Source organism: Squalius cephalus, assembly GCF_949319135.1.
Source record: "Squalius cephalus genome assembly, chromosome: 8".
NCBI classification, from domain to species: Eukaryota; Metazoa; Chordata; class Actinopteri; order Cypriniformes; family Leuciscidae; genus Squalius; species Squalius cephalus.
Window position 1 is genome coordinate 8,181,661 of NC_137129.1, and position 18,666 is coordinate 8,200,326.

The 18,666-nt window shown below is 36.7% G+C and overlaps 1 protein-coding gene across 1 annotated transcript in view; it reads left to right on the forward strand.

Annotated features, from left to right (window-relative positions):
* The window catches only part of csmd2 (CUB and Sushi multiple domains 2), a 305,472-nt gene that overhangs the window by 11,401 nt on the left and 275,405 nt on the right, over positions 1-18,666 (forward strand). The window contains exon 2 of the mRNA XM_079877810.1: positions 11,525-11,741. Coding sequence (XP_079733936.1) covers positions 11,525-11,741 — 217 coding nt within the window. The remainder of the gene's footprint in view (positions 1-11,524; positions 11,742-18,666) is intronic.

Below are 18,666 nucleotides of genomic sequence, written 5' to 3' on the forward strand. Positions count from 1 at the left end.
TATTATGTTTTTGCCATACAATGTCATTCAAAGACTGATTCCAAGGTATGTTCTAAAGCTGTGCTTTGGCAGTGAATGCTGATGTCATATGTATTCACATACATATCAAAAGCTTTATGGAATAATCTAGTTCAAAGAAACCAACATTTTCTGCCAATGACACAGACTGGCGTTATCTTACAATGAATGTCATGAGTTCTGTTCCAAAACCTTGCTGCCTACTGCATACTGCCTAGTCATCCAAACTGGAATGGAATTGCATAATAGCGTTCCTCACACACAGCACACTTTTTGTGCAATTTATTTCAATATAGAAGACGCAAGAGAAACAATGTGGCACTCCAATAAGGATACATATACACCGTACACAGACATTTTGGGTGAAATAGTCAGTGTTTAATTAAGTTAAATAATTGTATTATTTTTTTGTATGATTTTTTTATTTATTAATTTATTGTATTTGTACATTATATGTAATTTGATTTTAAATCTACAACAAGAATATTTAAAGGTGCATTGTATATTATTTAGGAGGATCTGTTGACAGAAATGCAATATCATATACATAACTATGTTTTCGAATAAAGACCTTACTTAATGAACCGTTATGTTTTTATTACCTTAGAATGAGCCATTTCTATCTACATACACCGCGGGTCCCCTTACACTGAAATGCGCCGACATGTTTCTACAGTAGCCCTAAACGGACAAACGCGTTTCGTTATGTTGTTCTTCGTGCAAAGAAGCTAGCTAAAGTCAGCGAATAAAACACTGACACAAAGATAAACAAGTAACAATACTATTTGCAATAACATATCGTTTACTGAATAATTAAGTAAACCTAATTTCTTAATTTATCCTTGTGAAGAAACCTCATTGCTTAACTGGCTACTCTCTGCTGTCTCAGACGCCGACATCTTTTCCTGTCGGCCACCGTAACTTCTGTCGGTTGCAATTCGCAACCTCACCACTAGATGCCGCTAAAAATGACAAAATGCACCTATTTATCTACATTTCTCTTGCTTTTTCCGCTACATTGGATGGGATTGGAACAGACGTTGTGCCTTAAAATGCTGCTTTGGAGGCCACTTATAGGGTTCGGAACAGCGATGGCGGAAGAGTGATTGTGTGTTGACTTCTAGTTAAAGAGGTGAACTAAGTACAGTCCAGCTGTTCATACAGAATTCCCCCTCCTCTTGCTTTCACCCACTCCCCTTCCCTCCTAAGATCTCTGATTGCGGGCACTCTGAAGGATTGCTGTCCTGCCGTAGTACGGCACGGCAGCGATCAATTTATCAAAGTGTCATGCCGAGGCGCTGCAGCCCCGTAGCAGCAAAACAACAGAGGAGGCAAAACAAACATTGGTTGACTCTGGAGGTGGTCTCTGCAGTCGTGCTAAACAAGGTCAAAGCTCTCTCTTCGTTTTCACTTCACTCCACCAATATGCTGGGAAAACCACTAAACGGATGCAAAGAGCCCTAGTATAGAACAAGAGTTTAAATGTGTGCCTCATCCAGAATATTTGGAGAAATGACCACACAGACACATGATGTTGTGACTGTGTGGGACTCTATTGAAGAATCAATGAAGCATTTGTGAATAAAGTACTATGGAGCTTTTTTGCCTCTTGGAGATTTATGCAGCACTGCAGGTCTCTTGCATTCACTTGTTACTTTAATAATGAATTTGTAAAGGTAGGCTCAAGGAAAGAAATTACCTGCTGCTGAGAGAGTGGGGGTTACCCTTCATTAAGAGGTTATATAATGTATTTCCTTTTTCCTTTCAGCTCCATAAATTCAATTGAACAATAATTGAACTTCCTTCAGTTCACTTAAAATGTGACAAAGGAGCTGTATTTGTGAAAAAAGAAATCCTATACCTATAAATCCTATATATAAATGTTATATGTTTCCCAACAAATGTTTTTTTTTTTTTTTGTCTAAATATGATCAAATATTTTCTTAGGATGCCATGCCTTGTATAACACAAAGTCATTATTTCAACAATTTATCCATCAACGTTAACCTTATTTTCGTAGAAAGCACCTTAAGTACTGTGATCAATGATACTTCCACATTCACCAGCTGAGCATATGGCTTTGTTCTGGACTGGAGACATTGTGTTATGAATGCAGAGCTGAAGGCTCACAATTCTTTCCCACTATTCATCCAATACTCATCCTTTTCTTATAGTTTTGATTTCCAGTCAGACCAGTATTTGCATAATCTATGTGTATATGTGAACATATACAACAACAACAAAGAAATCACAATTCATTCACAATATAGGCTACCTGATAAAACATTTTTAAAGTACATGAAGGCTTTTGATTCCTTTTGAACAATCACCTGAAAGATTAAATGATTATTAGGCTGCATGAAAACTAGCTTTTGACCAATAGGCTACCAATTGTAGTAACTCTTACTGTAGGTTACATAGTTACGCCAGTAGGTGGTGACAAGTGAGCTCTTTATAAATCACTGATTCATCACTGATCCACTGATTCATTCCGGAACAAATCAAATTACTGTCTTTGTGTGAGTGAGCAAGTGAATAATTCACTCAACTGATTTGTCCAAAAACGCAAAAATGCATGCTTTTATGAATGAGCCATTGAATCATTCACTCTAACGATTTATTCAATAATGCTGATTCAGTTAGAAACAAAACGAGTGAGTTATTGGATCATTCATTAAACCGAGTATCTCACAAACGCTGATTCATTCACAATCAGAACCTGTGGTGACTTTGATGGAAACAAAATGCTTACCTTTTTCTTTTGGATCTGTTTCCATTGGCGGAGCAAAGTACACAAAGTATCTGGCAGTATTTTGTCTGAAATTTAAGTTTTTTTTAAATCACATAGCTGTGCAATCGTGTTGTTGCGTCTCTTTGTTTGACACAAAAATAATGTGATGGTTTATGTTGACAGCGGTGGTTTTCAAGACTATCAGCCCCATGCTCTGTGTTTTGTGAGTCTATATTGCGTTTGCGACCCCTTTCAGTGCCATTTCACATAAAACATTAAACTATCGACTTTTCTTCTGTGTTAAAGGTTTTTAATGAAAGAATCGTGGACCTATATTGATCAGGATGTTCTATGTTAATTAGACAATGTATTTTCTTTGTCCTCACAACAGACGCAGAGAGAAAACGCCGCTTTTGTGTACAAAACCATGCATTGCTTATTAGATATGGAAGAATCTCATTTTATACATGCATCTGTCCCTCTGGAGCAGTAGTTCATTTAGGATGAACAGCAATGTTGAATGTGTCCACGTTTTGTTCTTGTTCTCTGCTGGACAAAGATTCTTGATGTTTTAGACTGAATGAATCTCTTCATTTTTGCCAGCATTCCTCTCAGTGGTGAAATGACATTCTTGTGCTTCACAGAAGACCGTAAAGCCCCACAGAGCCATAAAGGAGTCTGTATCCAGAGGTCAAGTGTTTTTCACAATGGTTCATGCTGGCACAACCTCACACGAACATTTCCGTTGGATTGAGAGCAAAAATTATGGATAGTTTCCTGCCCTTGCCAACATGACATCATGACTTTGCGTAAACATACACGCCACTTTCAAGTCAAGTGGCGTGTTATATATACGCATTTTGAGCTATCCGCGTGTACGTTCACGCCGAAACGAACCGTCATCTTCCGCGTGTATGTCTACGCCGTTAAATGTCAGAGTGATTTCGCTATCGAAAGCCAAATGGGTCAGAATTCGCGTGCTTTTGACCGCCGTATCAATATTAAAACGCCGTCTTCATAACGCCGCCAGGCATTAAATAAGCGCCGTTAGGCGATAAGTTAACGTCACACGCCGCCACGCGTTAAAATAACGCCACTCGCCGATAGATGTTAAATTGACGCCACACGCCACTCAAAGTGCAGATTTATGAGCTCATCTACATGGCCCCTCCTCTACTGAGTTTGAGGACTCTACGGCAAGTCGGAGAGGACAATACCGTTTGGAAGAGTGCGAAAATGGCAAGGAGAGGATTTGTTTTGCGGTGTAAACACACTGTAAATGACTGCACTCGCCTTTTTACTCTGATAATCCAGGATCTGATGTCTTTCAGTCATCATTAACTCTCTGCCCATTTCGTATTTTTAGCCCAAATCAACTCAGATATACATAAACAAATGCACTTTGCATAGCACAAGGCTTAATTTAAAGAAGAAAGAAAAACCATAAATAATTTAAACTATGTGACATTATGTTAACAAACTAACAGTAAAATGTTCCGGAAAAAATATTACTTTTATAGCACAATAACCTGTTTTTGGAATTAGCAGTTTACGTCTTATAATAATTACAAATTCAGAAATGCAGGTTTGTTGCGACTGTGAGTGCAAATCTCAACATTCAATTTCAGATTTTTATTTGACAGGTTTTCACATCAGAGCTGTAAGTGCAAATTTTAGCATACAAGTTCTCAAATTCAACTGAACTTCCTTTTCTACTGCGCTTTATTATAACTATTAATGTCGCTGTCTTCATGAAGTGCTGAAATGTCAATACAGTATCTTTATGACAGGAAAAGAAGAACCAAAAGCGGGAATATGTAGGAAATCAAACTTTATTAACGAAACAGAAGATCAGAGGGAATCATTTCTCTCATTTATTTTTATTACCGGGCCGGTCACGGCTTTCATAGTTTTCATTTAGACTGTGGGGACCTTCAGTTATTTTCATTTTTAATTTAGTTGTATCAATATTTTGATTTTGAATTAGTTTTATTTTTATTTTTCGTGGTAATTTTAGTTTAATTTTAAGCAATTTCGTTATGTGCTTTTGTCATAAAAAAAAAAAATTGCTATTTAGGTTTAATTTAGGCTATATTAAATTATTTAGGCCTAGCCTATACATCATCTAGCTATAGGCTATTTAAGTTTAGTTTAAAGGTATAGCGGAGGATTTTCTTTTTCTGGGTGGATCATCAATAATATTGGTCCTCCTAAGTGTCAATCATTCTGGTGATATGTTTACGTAAGGCCGTCGTACATGCTTGTGCACACGATTCACACGATGGCGTGCGCTCAAAACACAGGTTGGGCTTCCCACTGATGCCTCAGTCGTGAAGTTTCTACTTGACAGGTAAAGTTTGGCATGCTATTTGGAGAAATCCATTTAAAATCACTGCTAGTAAAAGTTAATGTAAGCTATGATTAGCTCGTGCATGTTCTCTCGTGCACACGTTTAATAGGCGTTCCCTCTCGGGAGCAGGTAGAGTTGCGCATGTGCATTATTTCAAAAAGTGGAGAGGGCAGTTCTTTCCTAAAATTCGGGAAAATCCTCCGCTATACCTTTAAGTTTTTATTTCTTTCCAGGTCATAATTTTAGAGCTTCAACTTAAACTTATTTCAGTCTATTGCAAGGCAACATTTCTAATTCTAATTCAACTAATATTATAGGCCCATTTTATTTAGCCTAATTTCAGCTTTATTTCAGTTAACTTAAATGCTTAATGCTTAATGGCCACCCCATAAAAATAAAGTTTGATTTGCTACAAATTCCCAGCTTTTGGGTCTTCTTTTCCTGACAGGCCATGTCATGATGATACATTGACATTTCAGCACGTCATGAAGGCAGCGACATTAATAGCCTTCTAGTTCTAAGCCAAATGGCTAACTCCATCCTATCACACTCAATGAGTTGATTAACTCATCCCGTGCTGATTTGATTATCTGAACGTGCTCCTCCCAAACTTTGTTATTTAATTTAAATATAATTTAATGAATGAATTTAAGGGATTGCATAAAGGGAAATTAAGGGATATTTATGCACAAATTAGCTGGGCATTTGCGATCCCTAATCGCAGTTAGACATCTGAAATGATTTGACTCTACAGACATTTTTTCTGGTCTCTGATAACGGGAGGGGCGAGCCAGACTACATCGCGCCGGATCTTAAGCTAGACCTTTTTATTTTATTTATTTATTTGTATTTTTTCTTGAACAAAATTCATTTACATTTACACTTCACACTCAAAGTCATTTACAGTGTGTTTACACCGCAAAACAAATCCTCTCCTTGCCATTTTCGTCCTCTTCCAAACGGGATTGTCCTCTCCGACTTGCCGTAGAGTCCTCAAACTCAGTAGAGGAGGGGCCATGTAGATGAGCTCATAAATCTGCACTTTGAGTGGCGTGTGGCGTCAATTTAACATCTATCGGCGAGTGGCGATATTTTAACGCGTGGCGGCGTGTGACGTTAACTTATCGCCTGACGGCGCATATTTAACGCCTGGCGGCGTTATGAAGACGCCGTTTTAATATTGATACGGCGGTCAAAAGCACGCGAATTGTGAACATTTTGGCTTTCCATACGATTATGCGTGTTGATAGCACGCCAAAAATGGAAATACGAATTGGCGTGTCATGTATACGCCATTTCATGAGATCACCCTGCCCTTGCACATTCTATCTTCTCAAAATAAGTACACAGTTTCAAGTTTTATGCTAATCTAGTATGGTTAGAATATGAGTCAAGCAAACAGGCTTGAAATGAATCTTAAAGAGCCACAGCTCCCAAATGAATCCCTGCTTTCTTTGCTTAGCATCTTATTTTGTGACACTTTCTAGCCTAAATAATTTGTGTCAAGAGTGCTTTTAGCACAGACACCATGCCTTTTAAACTCAGAGAGAGACATCCTCCAAATCCTAAACAGTCTGTTCCATTATCATTTGGAAAACCGCACTGAATGTGGCCACTGGCCAAGAGCGGATTATCTGAATACCACTCAACTGTTTTCCAGTTGTTTGAGAAATTCTTAGTTTAAAAAAAGCACCTCAGGTTTTTCCTTTCTCAGATACATTTTCACTTAATTATTAAAATTCTGTGCTGGCAGGCAAAGCTTTCTGCCTTAAGAAATCCAAATCCCAGTTGTGCTCGGAAGTTATCCTATAAAATCCTTCAAAGTTTATGCAAACTGAATAAGAAAATGTATTTTTAAATGTATTAAATGTTTGGTTTTTTTTCTTACATGATTATATTCCATGTTGAACATATAGGATCTTTGCATTAGGAGCTTTATATGAGTTTATGCTTTCGGTAAATGTTTTGAATATTTGTGCATATGTGACATGCTGATCGAGCTTGGTTTTTCATTAAGCGTAATCTCAGTGTAATCTCCACTCTGATATGTTAGACAAACATGTGCTATATGTGGACATGCTGGTTTCTCATTTGTTAGCGGGTGTGTTGGGTTTGTTTTCATGGAATATGGGCTTTGGTGATAACAGATGTCCTCTAATTATGCATTCCTAAAGCTGCTTTAATCACCTAAACCCACATAAATTCTGATCCATTTAAGAATCAAATAAATGGATAAACTGTAGGATTAGGTATACGTTTACATTGGTTTAGCTTCTGGTTTGGTTTGTGTGTGTGTGTGTGTGTTAAAGTTTTTTTTTTTTTTTTTTTGAATGTTGTTGATCACATTAGCTCATTTGCATGTAAACAACACCTATTCGGTTCTTCTGATAAAAGGCCCCGATATACACACTGCCAAGTTATTTTTCGTTCTTTCAAAAAAGAAGTTTGAAATATGTGAGCAGCTGTGTACTGTTAGCAATAATGTTACCTTTCAACAACAAATTAAAAACACAACATAAATGACGGCAATGAGAAAACAGTAGTTCAGAAAGCATCTGATCCTGGCGATGTGGATGTTTGCACGAGCTCTGCAATTCGGCATTCCAGTCAAGTCACGTTTATTTATGTAGGCCTACCACTTTATACAATAGATTGTTTAAAAAGCAATCAGCTTTACAGTATTAAACATGAAAACAGTGGCATTTTTCTACTATAAAGCGGCTCTCCAGTGTATTCATGTTTTTACTCGCAGACATCCAACCTCGAGGGACTGAACAGAACAAATGAACTAGGGAATATTTTCATGTCAAAGAAGGCGGAGCCTAAGAGCACACGTACTTATTGCCTATTAATCAATGGTAGTTTGAAGGTGTTTACCAGGCAGCTTTTGCAAGTTGTTCCGAACTCCTGAAAGGAACACAAAATGAACTTCGTTTTGGCCTGATTTTGTTTGAAATGACGTCACACCAGTTCGTTCTTTGATTTTGGTTTAAGTATATCGGGGCCTTTACGCAAACCTTTTTCTTTGCTTGTTTTTGAACCCGGAGATGCTGTACTATTTCAGAAGATCCGTGACAGCGCCCCCTGCCGTATAACAGTGAAAACGTGGATTGCCGGAAAAGTAAATGACAATGGCGAGGAAAGAGTAAAGCTTAGATCTCACAGAGGATTGAATCACAGTCATATGCTACTTCTCACTTCCTGAGCAAAAATCCACCTACAAATATATATTTTTTTTTTCTTTGCTAGCAAGTTTGTCTAATTATTATTGCATTTGTATTTATTTTTAATTCATAAATTACCTTAGGACTCACAGAGGGAGGCCTCGGTAGTCATTTGGCAGATAATGAAATTAGCCACAGGTATCAACTCCTTTATTTTTAGTGTAAACATGTTTGTCTGACTAAATTCTTTCTTTTTCTTTCTTTTTTGTTCTATTTTTTATTTATTTTTATTAATCGCATGCAATTCTTTCAAACTTACATTTAACGTACTATACCAGTTTTATACTAAGTTTTATATCGTGAGTTAAATAATGTTGCAAAATCACACTGGCCACATTGTCTTTTGAACGCTGATTTAAGACTCCCATTAAAAAGATAAACTGCAGGGAGTAGTTGGGCCATGCCATCGGGTTCTGTGTGACTGTTGCAGATATGCAAGTTTCCTGGAGTGAATGGAATTAAAAAAAAAAGTGAGAAGGAAAATCTGAGAACATTAACGATTATTAAAGCAAGAAGGGACAATTAATTAAAAGTGGGGCTACGGACCTGTCCAGAACTAGTAATTTAGGCCAGGCTTTTCACTGATGGATGAAGCCACACACAGTTATTAAAATTTCAGATTGAGTGCAATATTTTATAAGATGTCGCTGACAAGTATGCAAAAGAGAAATGCAATTAATGCTGAGGAGTGCAGTCTGAGCTGCAGGCGATATGGAGTTATTAAAATTAGTCTAATTAATAACCAAGGGTGGTATCATTCCTTCTCTTTCCCCTTTCCTAGAGTTGCTGTGGAAACTTCTTATTGACCACTGATAAAGCTGTGGCAATAGCAAGGGCAGCTAACAGTATTCATGTACTAGACCAAATGCTAATTTAATTGGCTCATAAAATTGAATATTATTGCTCTAGGACTTTACATGGGTAAAAACAGATAAATATTACAGTCATTTTAGCTGGTCTCATTTATATGCACCTTGAGTACACACTTACATAATTAGATGGACATTATAAGGAGTTTAATATGGAAGCATTTTATTGTACTAGCCAATGATTAAATGACCTGTCAGATCAAACAACACATTAATTAATGTAAATGAATCCTTTAAAAGCACAGAACAAACTGGGAAATGAACATATTCATCATGTCAGAAGGTTGTAAATTACAAAAAGAATAGTTGGCAAATGTCTTACACCAACTTACTGATAAGGAATAAATGTTGACATTTTTCCTGTTCACATTTTCCTGTTCCAAAATATAAAATTACATTTTTAGGATCTTTTAGACTGATAACAGCATGCAGGGTTTGACAGTTTTATAACGGATTTGTCATTTGAATGCAGTGGTACCTTAAAGTCCCCGTGAACCGGAAGTTGCAAACGACTTTTCTCCAGTGTTGTGACGTATTTCCCAGTGAAAAGGAATATTGAACAGAGGGCAGGGTTTTACTCTAGCGCTCCTCCCCTTCATCTCTGCTCATAACAGACTAACGGTTTGAGGGGAGCGGTTAAGCGTTTCCCAACCCAAGCCGTCAAACCTACATCATCAGAGAAGGAACGCCATTCCAGACCGGAAGTAACTTTTCAGACTTTGATTAAAGATGGCAAACAATTTTTTTCTGTGTATTAACTTGCACGGATTAATTTTTCACCACAAGACTAGTAATATGCGCTAACAAAGTAAATAGGGTCAATTTTGATTTCAGTTGGACTTTAAAGTCCCCCTTGCTGTCAATAATTACATCCCTTAAAACTCATCTTTGAAAATCAGAATGGCATATTTAAAGGTGTTTTATGTATCACTCTACACCGTTGGACACATAATATGATTAGCCTTTGGCTTGACTAAGTTATCAAATAGATAATAATGTGTTGCTAGGGTTATATGGCCAAAAAATTTTTTTTTTTTTTTTTTTTTTTTTTGTCTGAATGGCATTATTCGGTTGACTATATATATCAATATTTTCTACCTTTTCTATTTGGTTAAAAAAAAATCTATAGCCTATTTATTTAACAAAATGTTATTTCACATCCGGCTCAGTGTTGTCCTACAAACAATGTTCATATTGAAGGCTATGGAAACAAATAGGCTAGTAAATGTAACCGTCTAGCCTAGATGATTAGACATGCTTTATGTGCAAAAGTTTTTTTTTTTTTTTTTTTTTTTTTTAAGTGTTTTAAAGCAGAAGTTAGAATCATTCAATCAAAAATGAAACTAAATAAATACAAAAGCACAGACAAAATGTTAACTTGTAAGAACACACATAAACTCATCTGTGCTTAGCCTATTAGCCTTTGATTACCCCATTACAATAGTTACTTTAGAGTTACTGCTATCATAAAAATACACTTATTTGTACTTAGTTTTAAAATTCCACATATAGTACATTTAATGCACAGCAACAAATATTTTAGCCAAATGTAGCTATATTTTAGTCAGAATTATGGCACACCTATTATTTTGCGCTCCGTCTCTTTGGCGCGCATGCACGCGGCGGCGCTCGTTCACTAAAGTCTTTGAGGCGCGGAGACTCACTTGCTTAAAGGCTCGTCCACTCCTGATAGCAAAATGGAAATATTTGCATGTCTTTCTAACATTTACAGATGGAGAATATGCCTGTGAAACGTAAGTTATGCACTGAGGAAAACACCACATCTTAAATGCAACGCAATTAGCCTATCTGTCAGCAGTATGTATCTGTCAGAGTATCTGACGGGCAAGCCGCGAAGGCCTTCGTTTGAATTATATCGAATCCTTAATATAAAGCATGCCTAATGCTAAGGACAATTTGGGTTATGCACTTTCACTGCAGCAAAACAAAAATAAACGGTATTGCCTCATCCTTTATAAAAAAATATATATCATAGGAATCGTACAAACTCGATATATCGCCCAGCCCTACAATGTTACACAGAGCCCAGCAAGTATTGGTTACATGTTTGTTATGGTAGTAAACAGGGACGGTTTCAAACCGCGTTTTCGAGGCTGCCTTTGGTACACTGCAGTCTTATGGAGAAAGTAAGTTACTCTGCTATGGTGTTGACTTATAATTTGCTCATGGTTTGTCTTCAAGCATATTAAAAACACAAAGTAGACAAATAAACAACATACAAATTTGCTTTTCACCACAGGGGGTCTTTGAAGCCTTGTCTTATATATTTTTACTTGTTATAATATGTTCTTCTCTTTTTCTCCTTTCACAGCTCAAAACTGCAGTCACACACTACACAGTCCAAATGGGACAATAGAAAGCCCCGGATACCCGTATGGATATCCTAACTACGCCAACTGCACATGGGTGATTGTGGCACAGGAACACAACCGGATACAGTTGGTATTTCAAGGCTTTGCCTTAGAGGAGGACTTTGACATCCTTTCAGTCTACGATGGGCAACCCAGTCCAACAAACTTACGAACACGGTAAATACAGGCCGTTTTATTATTCTATGTGTGGAAATGCCAGATCGAATCTCTTGGAATTGCTAACAGAAGTTACTTTGCTAACAGTTTGAACTGTGTGCGTGAACTTTGGATTTACTTAAGTGTCCCACAACTTTTTTAAAGCACATTGAATGGAACAGAAATTTCATTTCAGGTCTGTATCTAATGTTCTGAACATTGAAGTTCGCAAATTGATTCAGCGCTTTTGACTTTATCACTGCCGTGAGTCTGAATTTCTCCCTTGTATACTCTGAAAATAAGAAGAAAATAAAAGGATTGAGGCTTAAGGGATTGAGCGGAGCAGATATCCTCAGGGGGAGTGTCCTTGGGGCCTTGGCCTGTTTTCCATTCGAAAACTAGCATTTTGAAAAGCTCAGATCCCTTCTCAGATAGCAATTTTCCTGATGAAACGAGTTATATAGAAAACATTGCAGAGCTCTGTGAATTTGAATTTTCTGACCCTTTTTTATGTGACCTTTTTTTATTTAATACAATGTGTGTGGGAAACGATGTGTACAAGGACACTTTCAAGAATTTTTCTTTTTACATTTCAAGATTCAAGGACAGCTTCTCGCATAGCCTCGTGTTTCCATGGTGTTCTTTGAATGCTAACCTTGTTCGGCATGGGCAGTTTATCCTGACAGTGTATTATTAGTGTCAGCTGAACTCCACGTCTTGTAGAAATCAAAAGGATATTGAGAATATTCCATTTGGATGTTGATTTGCTCAGTTTGAGCAGTGCTGCCATGTTTTTTAATGTTAGTGAAACTTAAGTGGCAAACTACCTTTCCAAAGTATTTTTTTCCAAAGAAATGAATGCTTTTCTTAAGCATTAAAGGGTTAATTCACCCAAAAATGAAAAAAAAAAAAAAATTTACTGGTCAATTTTGAGATTTTTGGATATTTGTCTTTAATAACATGTCTTCTTTCAGACTTGTGGTGAAAAAAAGTCAGAAATACACATTTAGGTCTTTATTTTACTACACTTTGTCTGTTTGCGTCTGTAGATTTCTCATAAATTCAACAAAAGTTGGCGTTCTTAATCAACATGCTGCTCCGCGATCGCTGTCTGCTCCCTGTCATCACATGCACTGCTGGAAAGCTCTCTCTCTCCCGTACAATGCTGTCGGATCCAAATATGGTCATTTCCTTTTTATCAGCAACCAATCGTGAAAGTAAAAGGGCTGAATGCGCAATCTCATTGGCTGATGATAAATCTTTAAAGCCTGTTTTCTCAAAATGACTTCTCTCATACTCCAAGTCCGAAATCTCCACTTCAGTAGCACCTATATACACCAAATTTTCCAGTCTTGTACCTAGTTATATTATGAAGACATTTACAGAGGGATTTGTAAATATATTATTCCTAGCCTGATTTGTATAATATTTTATTCCAAAAAACATGGCGTAAATCATTTTTTTAAGGCTATTGACAGTATATTCTGATTTACAGGATAACAAAAGTAGATATCCATAAATCTCTCTGTAATTTTTTTCCCATCTAATATGTGAACACAATGAAAAAATAATTTTTAACCTGGCTTTATCCAATACTCAGATTTCGTTTTTTAAATATATGCAAATTAGTGCATATTTAATTAGATATTGCCTAATTTGCATATTTAAACATTAAATTACAGAAAACTTGTAATACATTTTTTTTTCTCATCTTAAAGGAGAACTCCGGTCAATTTTAACATTGAGCTCATTTTTTTGTAAATTTGGAGTGCTGTCAGTACAGAGAACAACGACAAAAATCGGTGTTGCCTACTCCGTGTTATCCTCTTTTTAAAATTTGCACCCTGTTGACTTCAATGGGGCAAGTTTTAAACCTGCTTTTAGCCTCTTAACATCCTTGATGTGTCATTGCAAGTGCACAGCCAATGTGAGTGATTCCTTCAGAGTGAACACGAGTGAATCTGACTGCAGTAGATGTGAAAGATATGAATAAAATTGATGTTAATTCAGCCAGCGCACATACCTGTATTTACATCCTGTTTTCGGTCGAAGTCCAAAGTAGTCGATTGTCGAGTTCACGCGCGTGATCATAGGTAACTAAACCTATGCACGTTGTAAATACAGGTATGTGCGCTGGCTGAATTAACATCACTTTTATTAATATCTTTCACATCTACTGCAGTCAGATTCACCGTGTTCACTCTGCAGGAATCACTCACATTGGCTGTGCACTTGTAATGACATCAAGGATGTTAAGAGGCTAAAAGCAGGTTTAAAACTTGCCCCATTGAAGTCAACAGGGTGCAAATTTTAAAAAGAGAATAACACGGTGTAGGCAACACCGATTTTTGTCGTTGTTCTCTGTACTGACAGCACTCCAAATGTACAAAAAAATTAGCTCAATGTTAAAATTGACCGGAGTTCTTCTTTAATGTAGGTAATCAACTGGGAAAGTTTCATGGTGATATCTGCTAGTTAAAATTTTTACCCTATTCACCTGTAGTGTCTCGCCTTAATTACTCACCCTCATGTCGTTCCACACCCGTGTGACCTTTGTTCATCTTCAGAACACAAATGAAGATATAGGTGAAATCCGAGAGCTTTCTGTCCCTCCATTGGGAGTTACATAACAACCACATTCTAGGTCCAGATCTGTAGGAAAGACATCAGTAAAGTAATCCATTTGACTCCAGTGGTTTAACCTCTTTTTTTTATGAAGCGAAGCGAGTGCGTTATTTACAAAATAATATTATCCAAAGTACGTTCACGGAACTTCGTCAGCGTTCGAGTCAACACAACACTCATGTGCCGTGTTGCTCCCCCTATTGGGTCGCAGGTCAAATGTTTTTTTTTTATTATGTTTTTTGTGCAAACAAAGCACTTAATTCGCTTCATAAAATTGAGGTTACACCACTGAAGTCACATGGATTACTTTAATGATCTTTCCTACCGTTCTGGAATGACATGAGGGTGAATTTTCATTTTTGGGTGAACTAACACTTTAAGCAAAAATGCATTAAATTGATCAAAAGTGACAGTAAAGACATTTTATAATGTTGCAAAAGATAACTATTTCAAATAAATGCTGTTCCTTTGAACTTTCTATTTATCAAATAATCCTGAAAAAAAGTATCACGGTACACACACACTCACTGTTTGTTTGTTTTTTTTCATGTTTTATGGGGACTTTCTATAGACATAATGATTTTTATATTGTGCAAACTGTATCCCCTTACACTAACTCTACCCCTAAACCTAGCCATCACAGAAAACTTTCTGCATTTTTACATTTTCAAATGTATGATTTATAAGCTGTTGTCCTCTTAGAAACCAAAAATTTACATATTATGAATAGAAATATATTCAAATAGAAAATGGTTAAATCATAGTTGGCCATATGTTTGCGACATTGGTTGCATTTGCAAAAAAACAACTACCTTGCATTTACATTTGAGCTTTGAAGAAATCAAGCCAACCATTTAACATAGTGACATTGTGATATAGTTCATGCTTATTTTTTACTGAGAAGACAGTAGACATTTCATTTAAGTTATTTTAAGAAATTATTTTTGCTCTATAGCCGGATGAATTTCTTGGGCTGAGATCGTTCAAGATCATTCGGGTTGTCTGCTGCAAATGAAACGTACCATTCCTCCCGTGTGTTAACTGAGTAAATGACACGTTTTTTTTTTTGTTCCTTCGGTCTCAAAAGACATCCCATTGTCTGACCCTTCCATTCCATTATCTTTTTTTTTTTTTCACTCTGAAATAGGTCCAGTGAGTCATTGCTACGTTTTACCGTCAATCTGATATCTTAGATCTCTAGTTTGAAAGGGTTTACCCAAATAATTTATTATTTAATTGAACTCCTTTTCATCCACAAGTCTTTGCTCTTATCACACAGAATACCATTTTATCCCTCCTAATTTCTGTTGAATCGGTTATCAGCTAAAATGTAATCACTCTGGAGATTATTTGGTTTGAGAGCTGATTTAAATAAGTGCTGTTTTATCCATCCAATTATTAATTTTGATCTGAAGCTGTTTGCTTGTTGTCGTGGGTGGATTTGAATGTATTGTGGGAAGAATATGACTGTATAAAGGTCTCTGGAAGCATTCATGATAAATATCACAGTCTTATAGTCAGGGCTGTTAGCTGATATTTGTTCATCAACGTGTGTGCTATCATAAAACTCACAGTTTTATGCTTGTATACTAGCTCACTTGTTTTCACAGTCTCCCATCACATAAATAATTTACATCTTGATTTAATATACTATGGTACTGTGCCAGTGTAATTTTAGTATCATTTATATAATATTATAGTATTTATTAAAGGGGTCATATGATGGTTCTAAAAAGAACATTATTTTGTGTATTTGGTTTAATGCAATGTGTTTATGCGGTTTTAGGTTAAAAAGTCATTATTTTACACATACTGTACATTACTGCTGCTCCTCTATGCTCTGCCTTTTGGAAACGCGCCGATTGCGTATACATTTGGGCGGTGTTACGAAACTCTGCCCCCACACACTGACGTAGATTTGTGGGGCCGTGTTTGAACGAAGCGTTTTAGGAAGGCGTGGCGGAACCTTAACTTTTATAAAGAATATCTCTTTAGGTTTGACTCTTTGAGCTTTGTAACTCTGCAGATCTTATACTTCACTAACAGCCACATAACACACTAAAGAAAAAGGAAAACATGAAATTGCATCATATGACCCCTTTAATATTTTAAATTATTTTATTTTATATTAATATTTTTTTCTATTTTTATTTCAGTTTAAGTTTTATTTCTGTAATTGAATAGTTATTTAAGCTTTTTTTCAATTAACTGAACATTTAACTAACTTTCAAATAACAAATAATTTTACATTTAGTTAGCAATAACAACACTGTACTGTACTACTGTACTTGATTTTTATTCCTTAAATGAGAAGGAATTACATAATAACAGACACCATTAAGGTTAATGCAATATCTGATATTAGATATTATCCCTGGAAATGCAGGAACCTGTCAGCTGACATTCTTGACGCGTCGGTGAAGATTCGGTATCTGTCACCCTAATTGGTGCTGTGCAACTGCTGTTGTTGTGGAGGCATCGGTGGGGCACTTTTTATTTCTATTATTCTGTCATGGGGTGATGGGTATATAATGTATGTATGGATATGTTGTTTAGAGATCAGATTGAGGACACACCAGTTTCCTTGTTGTTGTTTCCTCCACCGAAGTATTTGGCCACCGTATAATTGAAGCTTCTATAACAGCGATGATCTACTTTCCTGCAGAATTTATTTCCAACACACCTGCTTGCAATTTTCGAATGAGCTGAAAGAACATTATAACTGGTTCAGGTGCTTGTTGAAAGTGAAACTAAACTGCTGGAAGCTGGATCTCTGGGAGGAGGATTGAGCTAAAAGATTTAGGCTACACTCCATATGAGTCAGAAACTGAGCTTTGGCTTAGTCCCATCAGCTTACACAGGTCTTCCCAAATACTACTGCAGCGATCACCTGCATGAAGCTCATGGACTGGTGCTTTTAAAGGGATAGTTCACCCCAAAATGAAAATTTAGGCCTACTTCATGTTGTTCCAAACTTGTATGACAACATGAGAGTGAGTAAATGATGACAAAAAAATTATTTTTGAGTGAACTATCCCTTTAATTTTATTTTGTGCACTGCTTAAACATTCATGACCCTGGGCCTGAAGTATATTAAAATCTACTTGAGCTTGTTCTTGGTTACAACTGACAAACATATTCTTTAGGGTTATTTGATCATCATTTGATGAATTACTGCTGCATGATAAACTGTAATTTTTTTTAAAAAATTCAAGTTTATTGTCAATATCAGATGAATGTAGTCAAATATGTAATTGTCAGCAGGTTGTGTTAAGGACCCATAAGCTTGTCTTGGCATTACTTGGTATTTATTACTTTTAATTTGATTAAATTATTAGGGGTTTCAAAGATAAACTTAAGTGAGTGTTAATGCCCGTTCATGCAAAGAATATCTAGAAAGGCTACTATATTAGCATCCACACCAATCGACAATAACATTCTGTTTATTAATGTGTGTATATCTGTTTATATTTCTCTTTATATCTGTTAATGCTTTTTTTCTATCAGCTAGAAAAAAAACATTGTGAAAGTGATTGACTATATTGGTATTGTTATATACAGTGCTCAGTGTAAATGAGATAGTTTAAAATGTTAGCGCGTAGATTTAAGGTCTGCATTGCAATAGAATCTATAGTAGCTCGGATCTCGCGTTTGCAGAGGCAGCGCGCAGATTACGGGGCTACTCTGCAATACAGATTCTGTGTGGGTTCGAGGCATGCATAGTCAGCTCCTGAGGGTGCTGGCTGTGTTCATTTGGGTGTTTCAGCCTCGCGCCCGTTGACTTTCTTCTCGAGAGATGTAAGCCAAATATATTGTGAACGACTCGAATCTTGCGTTTGCCGAGGCAGCGCGTAGATTACGAGTCTGCTATAAAAGGGACACACGCGATCTGTGAAATAATACTGTTTGGGTGCGAGGCATTCACAGTCAGCTCCTGAGGAGTGTTCATTGAGAAATATCTCGGCGCACGTGCATAGAAAAAGCCGTGCGCTGTGGATGTTTCAACCTCGCACCTGTCGACTTTCTTCTCGAGGGATGAAAGCCAAATATATTGTGACGGCTCGAATCTCGCGTTTGCCGAGGCAGCGTGTAGATTACGAAACCGTATAAATAAATATTAAACAGTATTGTCTGGTGATTATGGCTCCATTTAATTCTATGCAATTAAAATGGAATATTATCTGACTTTGAGAAGTTAGATATTTTAATTCAGCCTACCATCCAGACCGTGTTTCACTTATCCAGTGTTTTTGGCCCGCTGAGAGCTGTCCCCACCTCGAGGTGACCTCGAGGTCACCCCCGGAGCTCTCGGGAAATCAGT